At 35.1% G+C, this 16,297-nt stretch overlaps 1 protein-coding gene across 1 annotated transcript in view; it reads left to right on the forward strand.

The window, feature by feature from the left end:
* LOC107578441 (receptor-type tyrosine-protein phosphatase mu-like) overlaps positions 1–16,297 on the forward strand; it is a 74,070-nt gene that overhangs the window by 38,694 nt on the left and 19,079 nt on the right. The window contains exons 7-8 of the mRNA XM_016264400.1: positions 3,657–3,693; positions 12,261–12,358. Coding sequence (XP_016119886.1) covers positions 3,657–3,693; positions 12,261–12,358 — 135 coding nt within the window. The remainder of the gene's footprint in view (positions 1–3,656; positions 3,694–12,260; positions 12,359–16,297) is intronic.

The raw sequence follows: 16,297 nt of genomic DNA on the forward strand, positions 1-16,297 counted from the left end.
TTTTTATCATGTCTTTATTATATATATATATATATATATATATATATATATATATATATATATATATATATGTTGTATTTTATGTTATATTTTTTAAATGTTAATTGAAAAAATTATATTTAAATTTTAAAAATGTTAATATTATTTAATTTTAATTATGTTAGTAACATTTTAATATTAATACTTTTATTATATATAATATATAATATTTTTATTTTTTATATTCTTAATCATTAATTAATTAATATTGAATAATTACAATTAAATAATAAATTTATGTACTGTAGTAATATTACTATTAATAAGTATTAATATTTATTATGTAAACAATCAGAATTGTAAAATGAAATAAAAAAGAGCAGCTGCACAGAAATGAAACTGAACCGGTTTGGAGCAAAGCTGCGAGTAAATGACGACAGAATGATGATTTTGTGCGTGAACGTGCCCTTTAATGAGGTTTACTGGTGTGTCTGTGTTACTCTGGTAAAGTTAATGAGGCGGATCAGTAAAGAAGCAGAAGGCGGTTAATAATAATCATTTGTTTTGGAGATGAATTCTCAGGGCAGATCATTAAAGTGTGTCTGTGTGGTTTTAACATTCAGCAGAGAAACCCTGACCCTGAAGTCCATCAGCACTGATAAAGACTTCTGCCTCTTCTCAACACGCCTCCAGTTCATCTTCACAATCACACACTCCAGACGCACTGAATCTTTCATGAGTCCAGGCAGGGCTTCGTTAGTTACTCCTAATCAACTTTAGCCAGAACTCGGCTCAATGTGACCAGCTTGCTTTTTAGAGATGTGAATTATTCATAAATAGAGTAAACAATACTTTAGCTTTTGAGTTTTAGGTTAGAGTTAGTATGTAACAATTGTAACAAGATATATATATATGAACAAAAACACAATTTTAGCTCATTTTACTTTTACTCGTAAAAAAGTTACATTTTTGTTTTATTACAAAATTATGTACATTTATTTTTGTATTTATTTCTTCTCTAAATTCAGTCGATTTATAAAAGTAAAAATTATATATATACAGTGGGTACGGAAAGTATTCAGACCCCCTTAAATTTTTCACTCTTTGTTATATTGCAGCCATTTGCTAAAATCATTTAAGTTAATTTTTTTCCTCATTAATGTACACACAGCACCCCATATTGACAGAAAAACACAGAATTGTTGACATTTTTGCAGATTTATTAAAAAAGAAAAACTGAAATATCACATGGTCCTAAGTATTCAGACCCTTTGCTCAGTATTTAGTAGAAGCACCCTTTTGATCTAATACAGCCATGAGTCTTTTTGGGAAAGATGCAACAAGTTTTTCACACCTGGATTTGGGGATCCTCTGCCATTCCTCCTTGCAGATCCTCTCCAGTTCTGTCAGGTTGGATGGTAAACGTTGGTGGACAGCCATTTTTAGGTCTCTCCAGAGATGCTCAATTGAGTTTAAGTCAGGGCTCTGGCTGGGCCATTCAAGAACAGTCACAGAGTTGTTGTGAAGCCACTCCTTCATTATTTTAGCTGTGTGCTTAGGGTCATTGTCTTGTTGGAAGGTAAACCTTCAGCCCAGTCTGAGGTCCTGAGCACTCTGGAGAAAGTTTTCGTCCAGGATATCCCTGTACTTGGCCGCATTCATCTTTCCCTCAATTGCAACCAGTCGTCCTGTCCCTGCAGCTGAAAAACACCCCCACAGCATGATGCTGCCACCACCATGCTTCACTGCTGGGACTGTATTGGACAGGTGATGAGCAGTGCCTGGTTTTCTCCACACATACCACTTAGAATTAAGGCCAAAAAGTTCTATCTTGGCCTCCTGTGTCTTGCCACAATTCTGTCTCTGAGCTCTTCAGGCAGTTCCTTTGACCTCATGATTCTCATTTGCTCTGACATGCACTGTGAGCTGTAAGGTCTTATATAGACAGGTGTGTGGCTTTCCTAATCAAGTCCAATCAGTATAATCAAACACAGCTGGACTCAAATGAAGGTGTAGAACCATCTCAAGGATGATCAGAAGAAATGGACAGCACCTGAGTTAAATATATGAGTGTCACAGCAAAGGGTCTGAATACTTAGGACCATGTGATATTTCAGTTTTTCTTTTTTAATAAATCTGCAAAAATGTCAACAATTCTGTGTTTTTCTGTCAATATGGGGTGCTGTGTGTACATTAATGAGGAAAAAAATGAACTTAAATGATTTTAGCAAATGGCTGCAATATAACAAAGAGTGAAAAATTTAAGGGGGTCTGAATACTTTCCGTACCCACTGTATATAAAACAGAGGTTTATGGTATATCATCATTTAGAGTTGAGTAAACGTGAACAAACACAAACACCATTTTAGCTCATTTCTTTTCATTTTAATATCTAAAGAAGTTTTATTTTTGCTCACTAAATTCTATTTATTAATTTATAAAGGTAAAAAAAAATCTAAAATAAAGCAAACTATGTTTTATTTTATTTAGTTATTTATTTGTTATTATTATTATTATTATTTGAGTTTTAGGTTGAGGTTAGTCTGTAGTAATGGTAACATGATTTATAAAATACACATGTAAATACATATATAATACAATTTTGGCAACTTTTTTACAATTTTAGCTTCTAAAGAAGTTTTGTATTTGGAACAAAAGTGTTTAAATTTAGTGTCAGTAAAGATTTATAAAGATACAATTTATATAGATAGATAGATAGATATTATAAATTATAATATTAAATTATTAAATATATAGTAGAAGTTTGTGGTCTGTCTTCATTTGGTGTTCAGTTAACGTGAACAAACACAAACCAAAACGCCATTTTAGAACATCTTATAGTTTTAGGATTTAAAAATGTTTTGTGTATTTTTATAATAAATGTTCTGTAAAGAATGAAAGGTTGGCTGGTCTGACGCACACAGGTGTGTAAACAGATGGTTTTCTCGGTTTTTCCGGCTCAGACATAAACAAATTTCACGCTGGGCCGCATAAAGATAAAGAGAGAAGCTGATAGATGCGTCGTCTCTCCATCAGAGCCTTTCTTCCAGACGCTAATTACAGTTAAATACGCTGAGATCAGGAGGAAGAGGAGCGGAGAGGAGGAAGAGTGTGGCGCTGCAGAGACAAGACGCTTGACAAATGAAATGAGCGGATTAACTGAATCCCACAGACACTGAGCCTATTCTGAACATAATCCCACAATCTGTGCTGAGGAATTACTGTGATATCAGCCAGTGACGAGAATATCAAGCGCTGACTGTAAACCAATGCGTTTATTATAGTTAAATCAGGGTTATTATAGTCGACTAAAACCATAAACACATTCGTGTCACTTGAAATAATCAAATGAAATGATATCTCAAAAATTATTTGATTTCAGCTGGTTGACAAAGCAACATTTCTCATGTTCATTTAGTTTATGAATGCATCTAGAAACGAATAGCTATTAAAATAATTAAAGATGAAACCAAAATAAAAATTAATAAAAGCTATAGACGTATATAAAAAAAATGGCAAACTAAAATGAAAACTGATGTAGTTGACTAATGTAAACAAATGGAGCCTTATTGTAAAGTGTTACCAAAATATTAAAATTTTTATGATGTTATGTAGTTGAAATAGAATTTTTCCATGTTCCACGATGTAATGTTTTATGGTTCTTGTTGTTTTTATAGGGCTACCATCGACCCAATCACTACATCGCCACACAAGGTAAGACAAACGGTCATTATTTTGTGTCTGAAAAACTTTATTTACCTTTATTTAACCAGAAAGTCTCATTGAGATTAAAATCTCTTTTACATGAGAGACCTGGCCAAGGCAGACAACATTTAAAAATACAACAAATACACATTAGAACCAGATTAAAACATAATATCCTCTCAACAAAAACAATCACAAGCCTCCATCACCACTCTCTTTAAATTCACCAGAAGACACAAATTTATCTCGTTTTAAATATGGTTAGTGATGTCCAACCCACCATCTCATACAGAATACAGTGATGAGTACTGGATTATGCATTTGAGATCAAATGTTATGAAGCATGGTACACTGAATCGAGGCATGTTAAGATGGAGGAGGCTGCATGCATGTATAATATATCACCATAATCGAGCACAGTTAGGAAGGTAGCTTCTTCTTTTTTGGGGGTTATTTATTATTTGCTTTTATATTCTTTTAATAGAACTTCCTGTACAGCACTTTGGTCAACTTGGTTGTTTTATTAGGTGCTTTATAAATAAAGTTGGAGTTCTACAAGCTTCTTTTTGGCATTAAACGTAAAATTAGGTTTATTTCTAAAATAAAAGCCGAGCTTCGCTTTGAGCTTCCTGATTAGATTAGCAATATGTACATTGAATAAAAGTTTATCGTCAATCCAAATGCCCAAGTTCTTGTAAGAGGGTACTCTTTCAATAGTTTTACCATCAGATGTAAAAATGCTAAGATTATCAATTACGTGTGAATGAGCCTTTGAAAAAAAACATGAACTTTGTTTTCTGTGATTTTAAGCTCACCAGAGCACTTTCCAGTGGCTGAAATGCAGTCTGAAGCTCTTTCACCGCCTGTGTTAAAATTGGAGCAAGTGTATAAATAATAGTGTCATCAGCATAAAAATGTTTTGTTTTGTTTTTTTGCTTGAGTGTCCTTACCCGAGTCATTTATATAAATAGAAAAAAAAATAGGTCCTAAAATGGAACCCTGGGGAACCCCTTTAGATATATCCTGCAATATAACAAAGAGTGAAAAATTTAAGGGGGTCTGAATACTTTCCGTACCCACTGTATATAAAACAGAGGTTTATGGTATATCATCATTTAGAGTTGAGTAAACGTGAACAAACACAAACACCATTTTAGCTCATTTCTTTTCATTTTAATATCTAAAGAAGTTTTATTTTTGCTCACTAAATTCTATTTATTAATTTATAAAGGTAAAAAAAAATCTAAAATAAAGCAAACTATGTTTTTTTTTATTTAGTTATTTATTTGTTATTATTATTATTATTATTTGAGTTTTAGGTTGAGGTTAGTCTGTAGTAATGGTAACATGATTTATAAAATACACATGTAAATACATATATAATACAATTTTGGCAACTTTTTTACAATTTTAGCTTCTAAAGAAGTTTTGTATTTGGAACAAAAGTGTTTAAATTTAGTGTCAGTAAAGATTTATAAAGATACAATTTATATAGATAGATAGATAGATATTATAAATTATAATATTAAATTATTAAATATATAGTAGAAGTTTGTGGTCTGTCTTCATTTGGTGTTCAGTTAACGTGAACAAACACAAACCAAAACGCCATTTTAGAACATCTTATAGTTTTAGGATTTAAAAATGTTTTGTGTATTTTTATAATAAATGTTCTGTAAAGAATGAAAGGTTGGCTGGTCTGACGCACACCGGTGTGTAAACAGATGGTTTTCTCGGTTCTCCGGCTCAGACATAAACAAATTTCACGCTGGGCCGCATAAAGATAAAGAGAGAAGCTGATAGATGCGTCGCCTCTCCATCAGAGCCTTTCTTCCAGACGCTAATTACAGTTAAATACGCTGAGATCAGGAGGAAGAGGAGCGGAGAGGAGGAAGAGTGTGGCGCTGCAGAGACAAGACGCTTGACAAATGAAATGAGCGGATTAACTGAATCCCACAGACACTGAGCCTATTCTGAACATAATCCCACAATCTGTGCTGAGGAATTACTGTGATATCAGCCAGTGACGAGAATATCAAGCGCTGACTGTAAACCAATGCGTTTATTATAGTTAAATCAGGGTTATTATAGTCGACTAAAACCATAAACACATTCGTGTCACTTGAAATAATCAAATGAAATGATATCTCAAAAATTATTTGATTTCAGCTGGTTGACAAAGCAACATTTCTCATGTTCATTTAGTTTATGAATGCATCTAGAAACGAATAGCTATTAAAATAATTAAAGATGAAACCAAAATAAAAATTAATAAAAGCTATAGACGTATATAAAAAAAATGGCAAACTAAAATGAAAACTGATGTAGTTGACTAATGTAAACAAATGGAGCCTTATTGTAAAGTGTTACCAAAATATTAAAATTTTTATGATGTTATGTAGTTGAAATAGAATTTTTCCATGTTCCACGATGTAATGTTTTATGGTTCTTGTTGTTTTTATAGGGCTACCATCGACCCAATCACTACATCGCCACACAAGGTAAGACAAACGGTCATTATTTTGTGTCTGAAAAACTTTATTTACCTTTATTTAACCAGAAAGTCTCATTGAGATTAAAATCTCTTTTACATGAGAGACCTGGCCAAGGCAGACAACATTTAAAAATACAACAAATACACATTAGAACCAGATTAAAACATAATATCCTCTCAACAAAAACAATCACAAGCCTCCATCACCACTCTCTTTAAATTCACCAGAAGACACAAATTTATCTCGTTTTAAATATGGTTAGTGATGTCCAACCCACCATCTCATACAGAATACAGTGATGAGTACTGGATTATGCATTTGAGATCAAATGTTATGAAGCATGGTACACTGAATCGAGGCATGTTAAGATGGAGGAGGCTGCATGCATGTATAATATATCACCATAATCGAGCACAGTTAGGAAGGTAGCTTCTTCTTTTTTGGGGGTTATTTATTATTTGCTTTTATATTCTTTTAATAGAACTTCCTGTACAGCACTTTGGTCAACTTGGTTGTTTTATTAGGTGCTTTATAAATAAAGTTGGAGTTCTACAAGCTTCTTTTTGGCATTAAACGTAAAATTAGGTTTATTTCTAAAATAAAAGCCGAGCTTCGCTTTGAGCTTCCTGATTAGATTAGCAATATGTACATTGAATAAAAGTTTATCGTCAATCCAAATGCCCAAGTTCTTGTAAGAGGGTACTCTTTCAATAGTTTTACCATCAGATGTAAAAATGCTAAGATTATCAATTACGTGTGAATGAGCCTTTGAAAAAAAACATGAACTTTGTTTTCTGTGATTTTAAGCTCACCAGAGCACTTTCCAGTGACTGAAATGCAGTCTGAAGCTCTTTCACCGCCTGTGTTAAAATTGGAGCAAGTGTATAAATAATAGTGTCATCAGCATAAAAATGTTTTGTTTTGTTTTTTTGCTTGAGTGTCCTTACCCGAGTCATTTATATAAATAGAAAAAAAAATAGGTCCTAAAATGGAACCCTGGGGAACCCCTTTAGATATATCAAGATATGTTACTCCTGGACCACAAAATCAGTCATAAGGGTAATTTTTTTTTAAGTTGAGATCTATACAAGCCGAATAAATAAGCTTTCCATTGATATGTGGTTTGTTAGGATAGGACAATATTTGGCAGAGATACAACTATTTGAAAATCTGGAATCTGAGGGTGCAAAAAAATCTAAATATTGAGAAAATCATCTTTAAAATTGTTCAAATGAAGTTCTTAGCAATGCATATTACTAATCAGAAATTAAGTTTTGATATATTTACGGTAGGAAACTTACTAAATATCTTCATGGAACATGATCTTTACTTAATATCCTAATGATTTTTGGCATAAAAGAGAAATGTATAATTGTGACTCATACAATGTATTGTTGGCTATTGCTACAAATATCCCCCAGCGACTTAACACTGCTTTTGTGCTCTAGGTTCAAATATTTTAAGAAAATCAGATTTGAGACCCTCCTCTATAACACACTGAGTCCTATATTCAGAACACACTGAATGGTTTAGACCAAATAATTTCTAAACCATTTAAATTTGGAAACTTTGGACTGAAGTGTGTTAGAAGTTGTTACACACACACACTGAGCCATTTAATGCTGAAACTGCGTCTTGAAACAATTAATCATCTTTTGTTGTTGTTGTGGGGGGTTTAGTACAGAATAAATGGATTAGCCGCTATGCGTCTGGCCGCTATGCGTTCTCCCAGCATGCCCCTGGAGGCCGTGTCTGATTGCTAGTTAATTGTTGAGAGATGTTTCTGGAGTGCCGGACCGCGGTGAGTTCCAGCGCTCGGAACGCAATCACTTCCTTTAATAGACTGGTTTAGCTGCGCTGGAGCGGCGTAATTACCTGTTTACCGGAGCGACGCCTGGCTCGTCTTTAGGGACGGCAGCCACTAAAACGCCTCTTTCACTTACTCCCTCTCCGTCCTTTCATTCTGTGCTGTCCAGCAGCCGTTTACAACCCAGTCCCACACACTGCACAGCACAGACTCAGCCAATCAGAGCTCATTTAGTGTTTACACAGCCAATGAGATTCCATTATGGGCACTTGGTATAATTTAGCAGTGTATTCTGTGATCTCAGTGTTCACACTCACCTGTTTACTGAGTTTAACGGGTCTCTCAGTTAATGACGGTTGGGAAGAAACCATTGTCGTCTTTCTCAATCACAGGCCAGCGTTCAAAGCAAAATCAGTTTTAACAGAACAAGGACAGAAAACGCTTTAACAAGCCTGAAGTTGCTCGGATCAAAGCGAGACGCAGCCGTGAACATCACACTGATTGCTCCTCATTTATCCAGCGCTGCGGGTTTAGAAAGATTACGTTATTATTTTATTACTTGTTTGTATTTTGCATACGAGTGATTCTTAGAGTAATTTTGTCTTGTTTTTTATCATTCTACTGCTGAAGGAGAGATGATTAATGGTTGTAAATGTTTTATTGTGTCTCTTTAATGACTTCGTCATTTCTAAGAGCTCGAAAGCTGTAATTCCTCGTTAAATATTTAGGAAAATCCTTTAAAGATTTCCTTTCACTCAGAAATGAAGATTCTGTCATTATTTACGCACCTTCATGATTTGGTGAAAAAATCTGATAAGAAGTTTACTGCAATTGCAATTTTTGTTAACAAGCCTGAAGTTGCTCGGATCAAAGCGAGACGCAGCCGTGAACATCACACTGATTGCTCCTCATTTATCCAGCGCTGCGGGTTTAGAAAGATTACGTTATTATTTTATTACTTGTTTGTATTTTGCATACGAGTGATTCTTAGAGTAATTTTGTCTTGTTTTTTTATCATTCTACTGCTGAAGGAGAGATGATTAATGGTTGTAAATGTTTTATTGTGTCTCTTTAATGACTTCGTCATTTCTAAGAGCTCGAAAGCTGTAATTCCTCGTTAAATATTTAGGAAAATCCTTTAAAGAATTCCTTTCACTCAGAAATGAAGATTCTGTCATTATTTACGCACCTTCATGATTTGGTGAAAAAATCTGATAAGAAGTTTACTGCAATTGCAATTTTTACATTTATTGATTTAGTAATTTTGCTAAAAATCTCCAAGTGTGCTGTGTTTGTTTGTGGGACTGATTATACTACGTACAAATATTAAGCAAAATATGAAATACTACTGTTGTAATATTTCACTGTAAAATAAACAATTATATTATTTTACAGTATATATGTATATTGTTTTATAGATTGAATATATAATTAAAAATACAAATATTTCATTTGCATTTAATTATTATTAAAAGGTTATAATTGAATATTTATATTGATACACGTTTTATAAAATATCATTTATCACATATAAATGCGATATAATATATCATTATATTATATGGTTTTATAATATATAATTTATCGCATATAAAAATTCATGCTAACGAAAGAGTATTTGATCAAAAGTAATGTTATTTTACAATACAGCCTTAAAATTGCAATACTAATATTTCATTTATTTCCTCATTTTCAGATGAGCACGGCATTTCATGATTTTATTTATAAGTCAATTAATTGTGCAGCGCTAATGTACAAATGACTTTCTTTTGTGAAATGCAAAAAAAAAAAGAGAAAGATGTTTAGAAAATGTTGTTTGTACCCCAGTCTTACTTAAAAGCACCAACTGTTTGTTGCACAGAAGAAAGAAGAATTTGCGTTTCTGTGTGAATTATCACTCTGAACATCGAGAATCTTTATTTCAGGACACAGATGAAACATAGACGAAGGTTCATTAAAAGTTCCCTCCACTTAAAAGAATCAGTGACAGTGTAAGTCCAGGACTCAATTACACACACTAGGAATATTTCCCGGCACAATGTGAGCAAACGACGGGAGTCGTGCATAAATGCAGCGCACGTGAGCGTCAGACGAGCAGCTGCACTCGTCTTCTATGACGGCTGAAAAAATGGGAATAATTTTGCCGTGCCGAATCCCCGAGGTCTCATTGAAACGAGCTCGCTAGAACGATGAAAGCATTAGTCCCCCGGTGCGGGAACAGCGGCCTGACAGCAGCGCGCTGCTAAAGTCTTCTTCCCGCTGAGCGCTCGCTCAGTAATTGCTGTTGGCTGACTCCACTTACAGCTGAAGCGGACTGAAGCGAGCCGCTTAGAGGATCAGCAAATTACAGCAAATGTCAGCGCAATTCTCCCGGCGCGGTCCGGACGTGAGATCCGATCTACGCTTAGGATTTAGCTAGTTAAGGATTATCTAAACGCTGCGTGTGTGTTTCTCGTTGGGAATACTTCTACAACAAAGAGTTTATCATGATTAGGATTATAGATGTTATTGCTTGGACTCGTTATTGCTCAAAAATTGAGATGCTGTGGAGTGTCAACACTCTAGAACACGTCAAGAAATTGCTGAGTTTACCATTATATCATGGTGTGTTCACAAGCTCAGACTTTTCTCTTTTATAGCTCACACATCACTTTTATTGACGTAAGAACTTTGTCTCAGATGTTTCTCCTAAAATTCCTCAGAAGATATACAAACGGGTGGACAATTTTGAGTGTGGAAAATGTTGATGTGATCATAACAAGATCATTGACTGAGTGCAGTTTGAGACTTTGAGGAGACATGTGTGACCCCGGAGCACAAAACCAGTCATAAGGGTCAATTTTTTCGAAATTGAGATTTATACATCAGCTGAAAGCTGAATAAATAAGCTTCCATTGATGTATGGTTTGTTAGGATCGGACAATATTTGGCTGAGATACAACTATTTGAAAATCTGGAATCTGAGGGTGCAAAAAAATCTAAATATTGAGAAAATCATCTTTAAAGTTGTTCAAATGAAGTTCTTAGCAATGCATATTACTAATCAAACATTAAGTTTTGATATATTTACGGTAGGAAATGTACAAAATATCTTCATGGAACATGATCTTTACTTAATATCCTAATGATTTTTTGGCATAAAAGAGAAATGTATAATTGTGACCCATACAATGTATTGTTGGTTATTGCTACAAATATCCCCCAGCGACTTAACACTGCTTTTGTGCTGCAGGGACACATATTAGATTATGTGAGATACTGGAGTCTTTTCTTAGGAGAAACATCTGAAAAGCACTCCATTTAGTCTAATTTCTGTCTGTGAGAAACGATTGAGATATTGTTGAGACGTTTACTGTTCTTCCTGACGGTCATCTGCACTCCTCACATTGATAAATGTAATTAAACGAAGCACATCAGGAAGGATCCAGTACATTACTGTGATTAAGAGGCGTCTAGTTTTGACAGATCTTAATTAAGTTCGTCAGGCTCAGACGATAACGAGAACTCGCCCACGAGCAAAGTCATCGCTAAAGAGTTCTCCAGGACACGAGTGTTTGCTAACGCCGCTGTTTGTGTGCGTATGAATATGTAAAATCTTGCTTCTCGCTCGTGTTTTTCTGTCTTTTTTTCTGCTGCATGTAATTTGCTTTGGCTCAGAGCGAATGCATCAGCGCCGGAGAACGTGAGCGCAGATTTGCATGAGCTAATTAGCTTGTCAAAAGTCATTTTGGAATTTGCTTGTTGATTAAAAACAATGCTAATTAGAATTAATTAAACGCGTGATTTTAATTCCTTCGGCTGCGCTGTTATTACCGGGCGCTGGCTAACATGTTGCCCTTATTAAGTTGATTTGGAGCTTTAATGGAAACGCAGACGCACAAATCTGTTTGCATGCATTTATGAATGAGGTGTTTGAAATTTCAGCTCCGCTGCTGGAAAACACATCCAATAATCCAACAAAGAGCATGGCTTCATGACTTCTGCTCCGGTGTCACTCTGGATTATGTTCAGTGGATTGTTAAATGGCTTTTTGTGCTGGAGGAGTCGATCTCAACGAGTGTCCAGGTCACATTTCAGCCTAAAATCAAAAGAACAAAATTTATTTTTGCATAAGGAAAAAACTAAATAACACTGCTGTTGACACACTGTATGAATATAGAGCAATACAGTTCACCTGGATTTGATGAGAAATGTTTAAAGAGTGTGAATGTGCTGTATGTATTGCGACATTATTCTCGTGATTGTTTGTGTGAAATGAGTTCTTTGCTCCTCAGGTCCGATGCAGGAGACCATCTATGACTTCTGGAGGATGGTGTGGCAGGAGAACACGGCAACTATCGTCATGGTTACCAATCTGGTTGAAGTCGGCCGGGTGAGTGAAGCCCTCGGTCCTCTGGAGTTTCATTTCCCCCGATCACAGACAAACTCAGATCTGTTAGCTCTATTGAGTTTATTAAAGACTAAATGAACGAAACCTCTCCGGACCGAACCCTGGTAAAAATCAGAGATGTAAAACAAGACTTGAGGGAAGAGAGATGAACACAAACACTCTGAAATCTCCAGACCTTCAAACATTAACATCCAGAAACCTCAGAAGAGTCCGATTCAGATGTTCAGCTCGTGTTTTACTGTTTTAGTTTCGAGTTCGAAGTCACTGTCAGTCAGTCACTGGTAGTTTGGCATCGTTCCTAGTTGTTGTGTGGAGTAGATTGTTCAACTTTATGCTTATAGTTATTGTTTTTGGTGTAAAAAGGCCTTTAGTGAGGTCATATTCTGGGTACAGTTTTATGGAAAATTATCAAAAATCACACTGTGAAAAATGTTAATACTTCTCACACATTACAAAATAAAATACAAATAAAGACGAGAACATATGATTTTTAAAACTATAAATAACAACAATTTCTTAAACATGTTTGTTTTCACAAATTATAAATATTATAAACAGTATTGTAAATATTTAAATTTTTAAAACATTTTATAATAAGTTTCATATAAACGTTAACTGAAAATAAAATATTAAATAGCTTAAACATGTTTTATTTCATCTAGTTGCAAAGGCAACTAACTTGATGGATTAAATGTGCTAACACTGAATTAATAAAAACTATATAGGCTATATAGGTATTTTAAAAAAGTAATACAATGACAAAAAATTTGTAAAACCAAATTTCTATAACTAAAATAGAAGTGAAAACTGAAAATCTAAAAATAAAAAAATGATTCGAAATATTAATAAATACTATAGACATTAAAAACTAATACAAATGACAAAAATAACTGAAACCAAATTAAACTGAAAATCTGAAAAACTATTTAAAATATTAATAAAACTAGTATAGACATGTTAAAGAAATCACTAAAATTAAAATGAAAACTGAACTATATAGCTATATTACTATTATATATATATATATATATATATATATACTACTAAAAATAAAGAAATGAAATGGAAAAAAAGAAAAAATGCTAAAAACGAAATTATATATAACTAAAATTCAAATGAAAACTAAAAGTTTAAACAAAAACGAATTCAACTAATTCATAAAATCTCAAAAATGTTACTAAAAACAAACTCTGAGATTATGGGTTTGATTCCCAGCTAACTTAAATTAACCATCATAATCGTAATAGAAATTTTGTGCGCACATTCCACAACACGACATATCAGATTGTCTGAAAACGGACAACTCAAGAATCAGTGCAGGTCAAGCTGAGCAGTGACGTAATATGAGTGTTGATGTTGAGCAGAAGTGCTTTCCTGACGCTGGACGAGGTGATCAGTGTTTGCAGTGACTCTCGTCCTCATCGTTTCTGTCTATCACTGTCTGAGAGTAAATTAAACCGTGTTAGTCGTCCGTCTGCGTTTGCGCACATCTGCTCACCTGCTATTGTTCAGCAGACGCGCGGTTCTTCCCGACGGGACGCTGCTTTCTCTGACCGACGCTTTCAAAGAGCTGAGAGAGTGAAGCCGCTTCAGCCTCATCAACACCACCATCTGCTGCTGCTCACTGATCAGCTCCGGGAATACACCGCATTCACACCGAGCTGCAGCCGCTTTCTTCTGACACGCACACACACACAGACACACATCAGAGACACACACACACACTCACACACAGAGAGACGCACACACAGAGACACACACACACACTCACACACAGAGACACACATACACAAACACAGAAAGAGAGAGACACACACACACACACACAGAAGAGAAAAAATTTATAAATATATATATAGTTCAACAGATGTTCAGGCGAGTGTTTCCTGTTCACCGGCTGGACAGAAATATTTCTGACACAACAGAGACGGCGAGATCTGCTGCTGCTCTGAGTGTTATTCTCTGCGCTGGTCATCTGATGATCTGTAAGCTGATTAGTGGATGTGTGAGTGTCTTTGTGTGTGTGTGTGAGTGTGTGCGCGTGCTTGTGTCTCTGTGTGTGTGTGCGTGTCTCTCTCGCTCTGTGTTTGTGTGTGTGTGTGTCTCTGTGTGTGTGTGTGTGTGTGTGTGTGTGTGTGTGTGTGTGTGAGTGAGCGCGTGCGTGCGTGCGTGCGTGCGTGCGTGTGAGTGAGCGCGTGCGTGCGTGCGTGCGTGCGTGCGTGCGTGCGTGTGTGCGTGTGAGTGTGTGTGTGTGTGTGTGTTATTCTCTGCGCTGGTCATCTGATGATCTGTAAGCTGATTAGTGGATGTGTGAGTGTCAGCAGTGCTGGTTAAAGTTGGCCTGTTAGAGGCAGATTATCCGGGATAAAGGCGTCTTACTCGCTCCTCTCTAATCTGAAGACAGTAGCGCTCTGATCGTCTCTGAATCTCCGTCTCTCCGAGTGTGGGTTTGTGAAGGAACTGGAATTGTGTCGTAAGAGCCTGTGGCGAGAAGGGAGCGAATCTCAGCGGAAATCTGCCGCGCGAAACTAATGGGATTTTTAAAGCCCATCTTAATATCTGACAAGAACAAAAGGCTCTGGTTTGGAATAACATTTGAGTCGTTAATAAGCCATTACAGTGAGAATGAGGAATATAGCGCTGGATCGCTCCTCCTGACAGAATCACGGTTAAAATTAGAGCCGGAGAGAAGTAGGCCAGCGAGACCTTTATGAGAAACCAGATACGCATGAACACAACAATATCACAGAACACACATCCAGCTCAACATCACTGAGAATAAAGCATTTTACTTCGAGACATTAAAGCCTGTACATAACACCAGTAGCATGAACAGCCATTACAGTTAAGCATAATTCACCCAAAACTTCTGTATGTGAATGCATGTGACATTTATTGATCTATTTGTTGTTTGAATGCACCAATGTTGTAATGTATTTATGCTGAACTAAACTATTTAGTTAGAAGTTTTATTGCAATACAGTAAAAACGCACTGTTACAGTAATGGGGATTCCAAAAAAAAATTCCAGATATTAATGACTTTTATTTTATTTTATTGTTTTAATGAGAATTTGAGGGGTAGATGTGCTTAATTGTCAAAAATAGTGTCTCAATCCAAAACAACCACCACCAAACAAAACAACAATAGTTCTCAAATTAGTCCTCACTAACGTTTTTTTTTGTAAAATATCATTCATTTTTTTATTACAGGAATAATGAGAATTACAAACAAAAAAAAGTTAAATGTCCAGATGCATTACATTAATGGTCTTTTTTTATTTATTTATTTATTTTATTAATGAGAGTCTGAGGGGTGAATGTACTCAATTGTCAAAAATAGTGTTACAATGCAAAAAGCATAATAAAAAATAAAATAAAAACATAATAGTCCTAAAATTAGCCTTTACCATTTTAATGTGAAATATCATCCGTTATTTATTGCAATGCAGTAAAAATGTACTGTTACCTTGGTGAGAATATTTAGGAATAATGAGAATTACAATAAATAAATTAATCCAGATGCGTTATAGTAATACTTTTTTTATTGTATTTTTATTATTTAATGATAATTTGAGAGATCCTTTTTTAAATCCTAAAATTAGTACTGTTATTAAGAATTTGAGGGATAAATGTACTTAATCACCCCTAAAAAATTAGTCTTTGTTGACCTTTTTTATGTAAAATAAGTGTTTTGGTGACATTCACTCACACACACATTGGAGTCATTATATGTATTTTTTATTTGTATGTTTGTTGTTTCTTGTCGTCTCTAATGCTGTTTCCTGTGACGGCCGCCGCTGTATTGTGACGTGTGTGTGAGCGTGTGTGAGTGTGTGTGTGTGTGTGTGAGAGTGTGTGTGAGAGAGAGAGTGTGAGTGTGAGTGTGAGTGTGAGTGTGAGTGTGTGAGTGTGAGTGTGTG

This window comes from Sinocyclocheilus grahami, unplaced genomic scaffold (genome assembly GCF_001515645.1).
Source record: "Sinocyclocheilus grahami isolate Dianchi unplaced genomic scaffold, SAMN03320097.WGS_v1.1 scaffold32.1, whole genome shotgun sequence".
Lineage (NCBI taxonomy): Eukaryota > Metazoa > Chordata > Actinopteri > Cypriniformes > Cyprinidae > Sinocyclocheilus > Sinocyclocheilus grahami.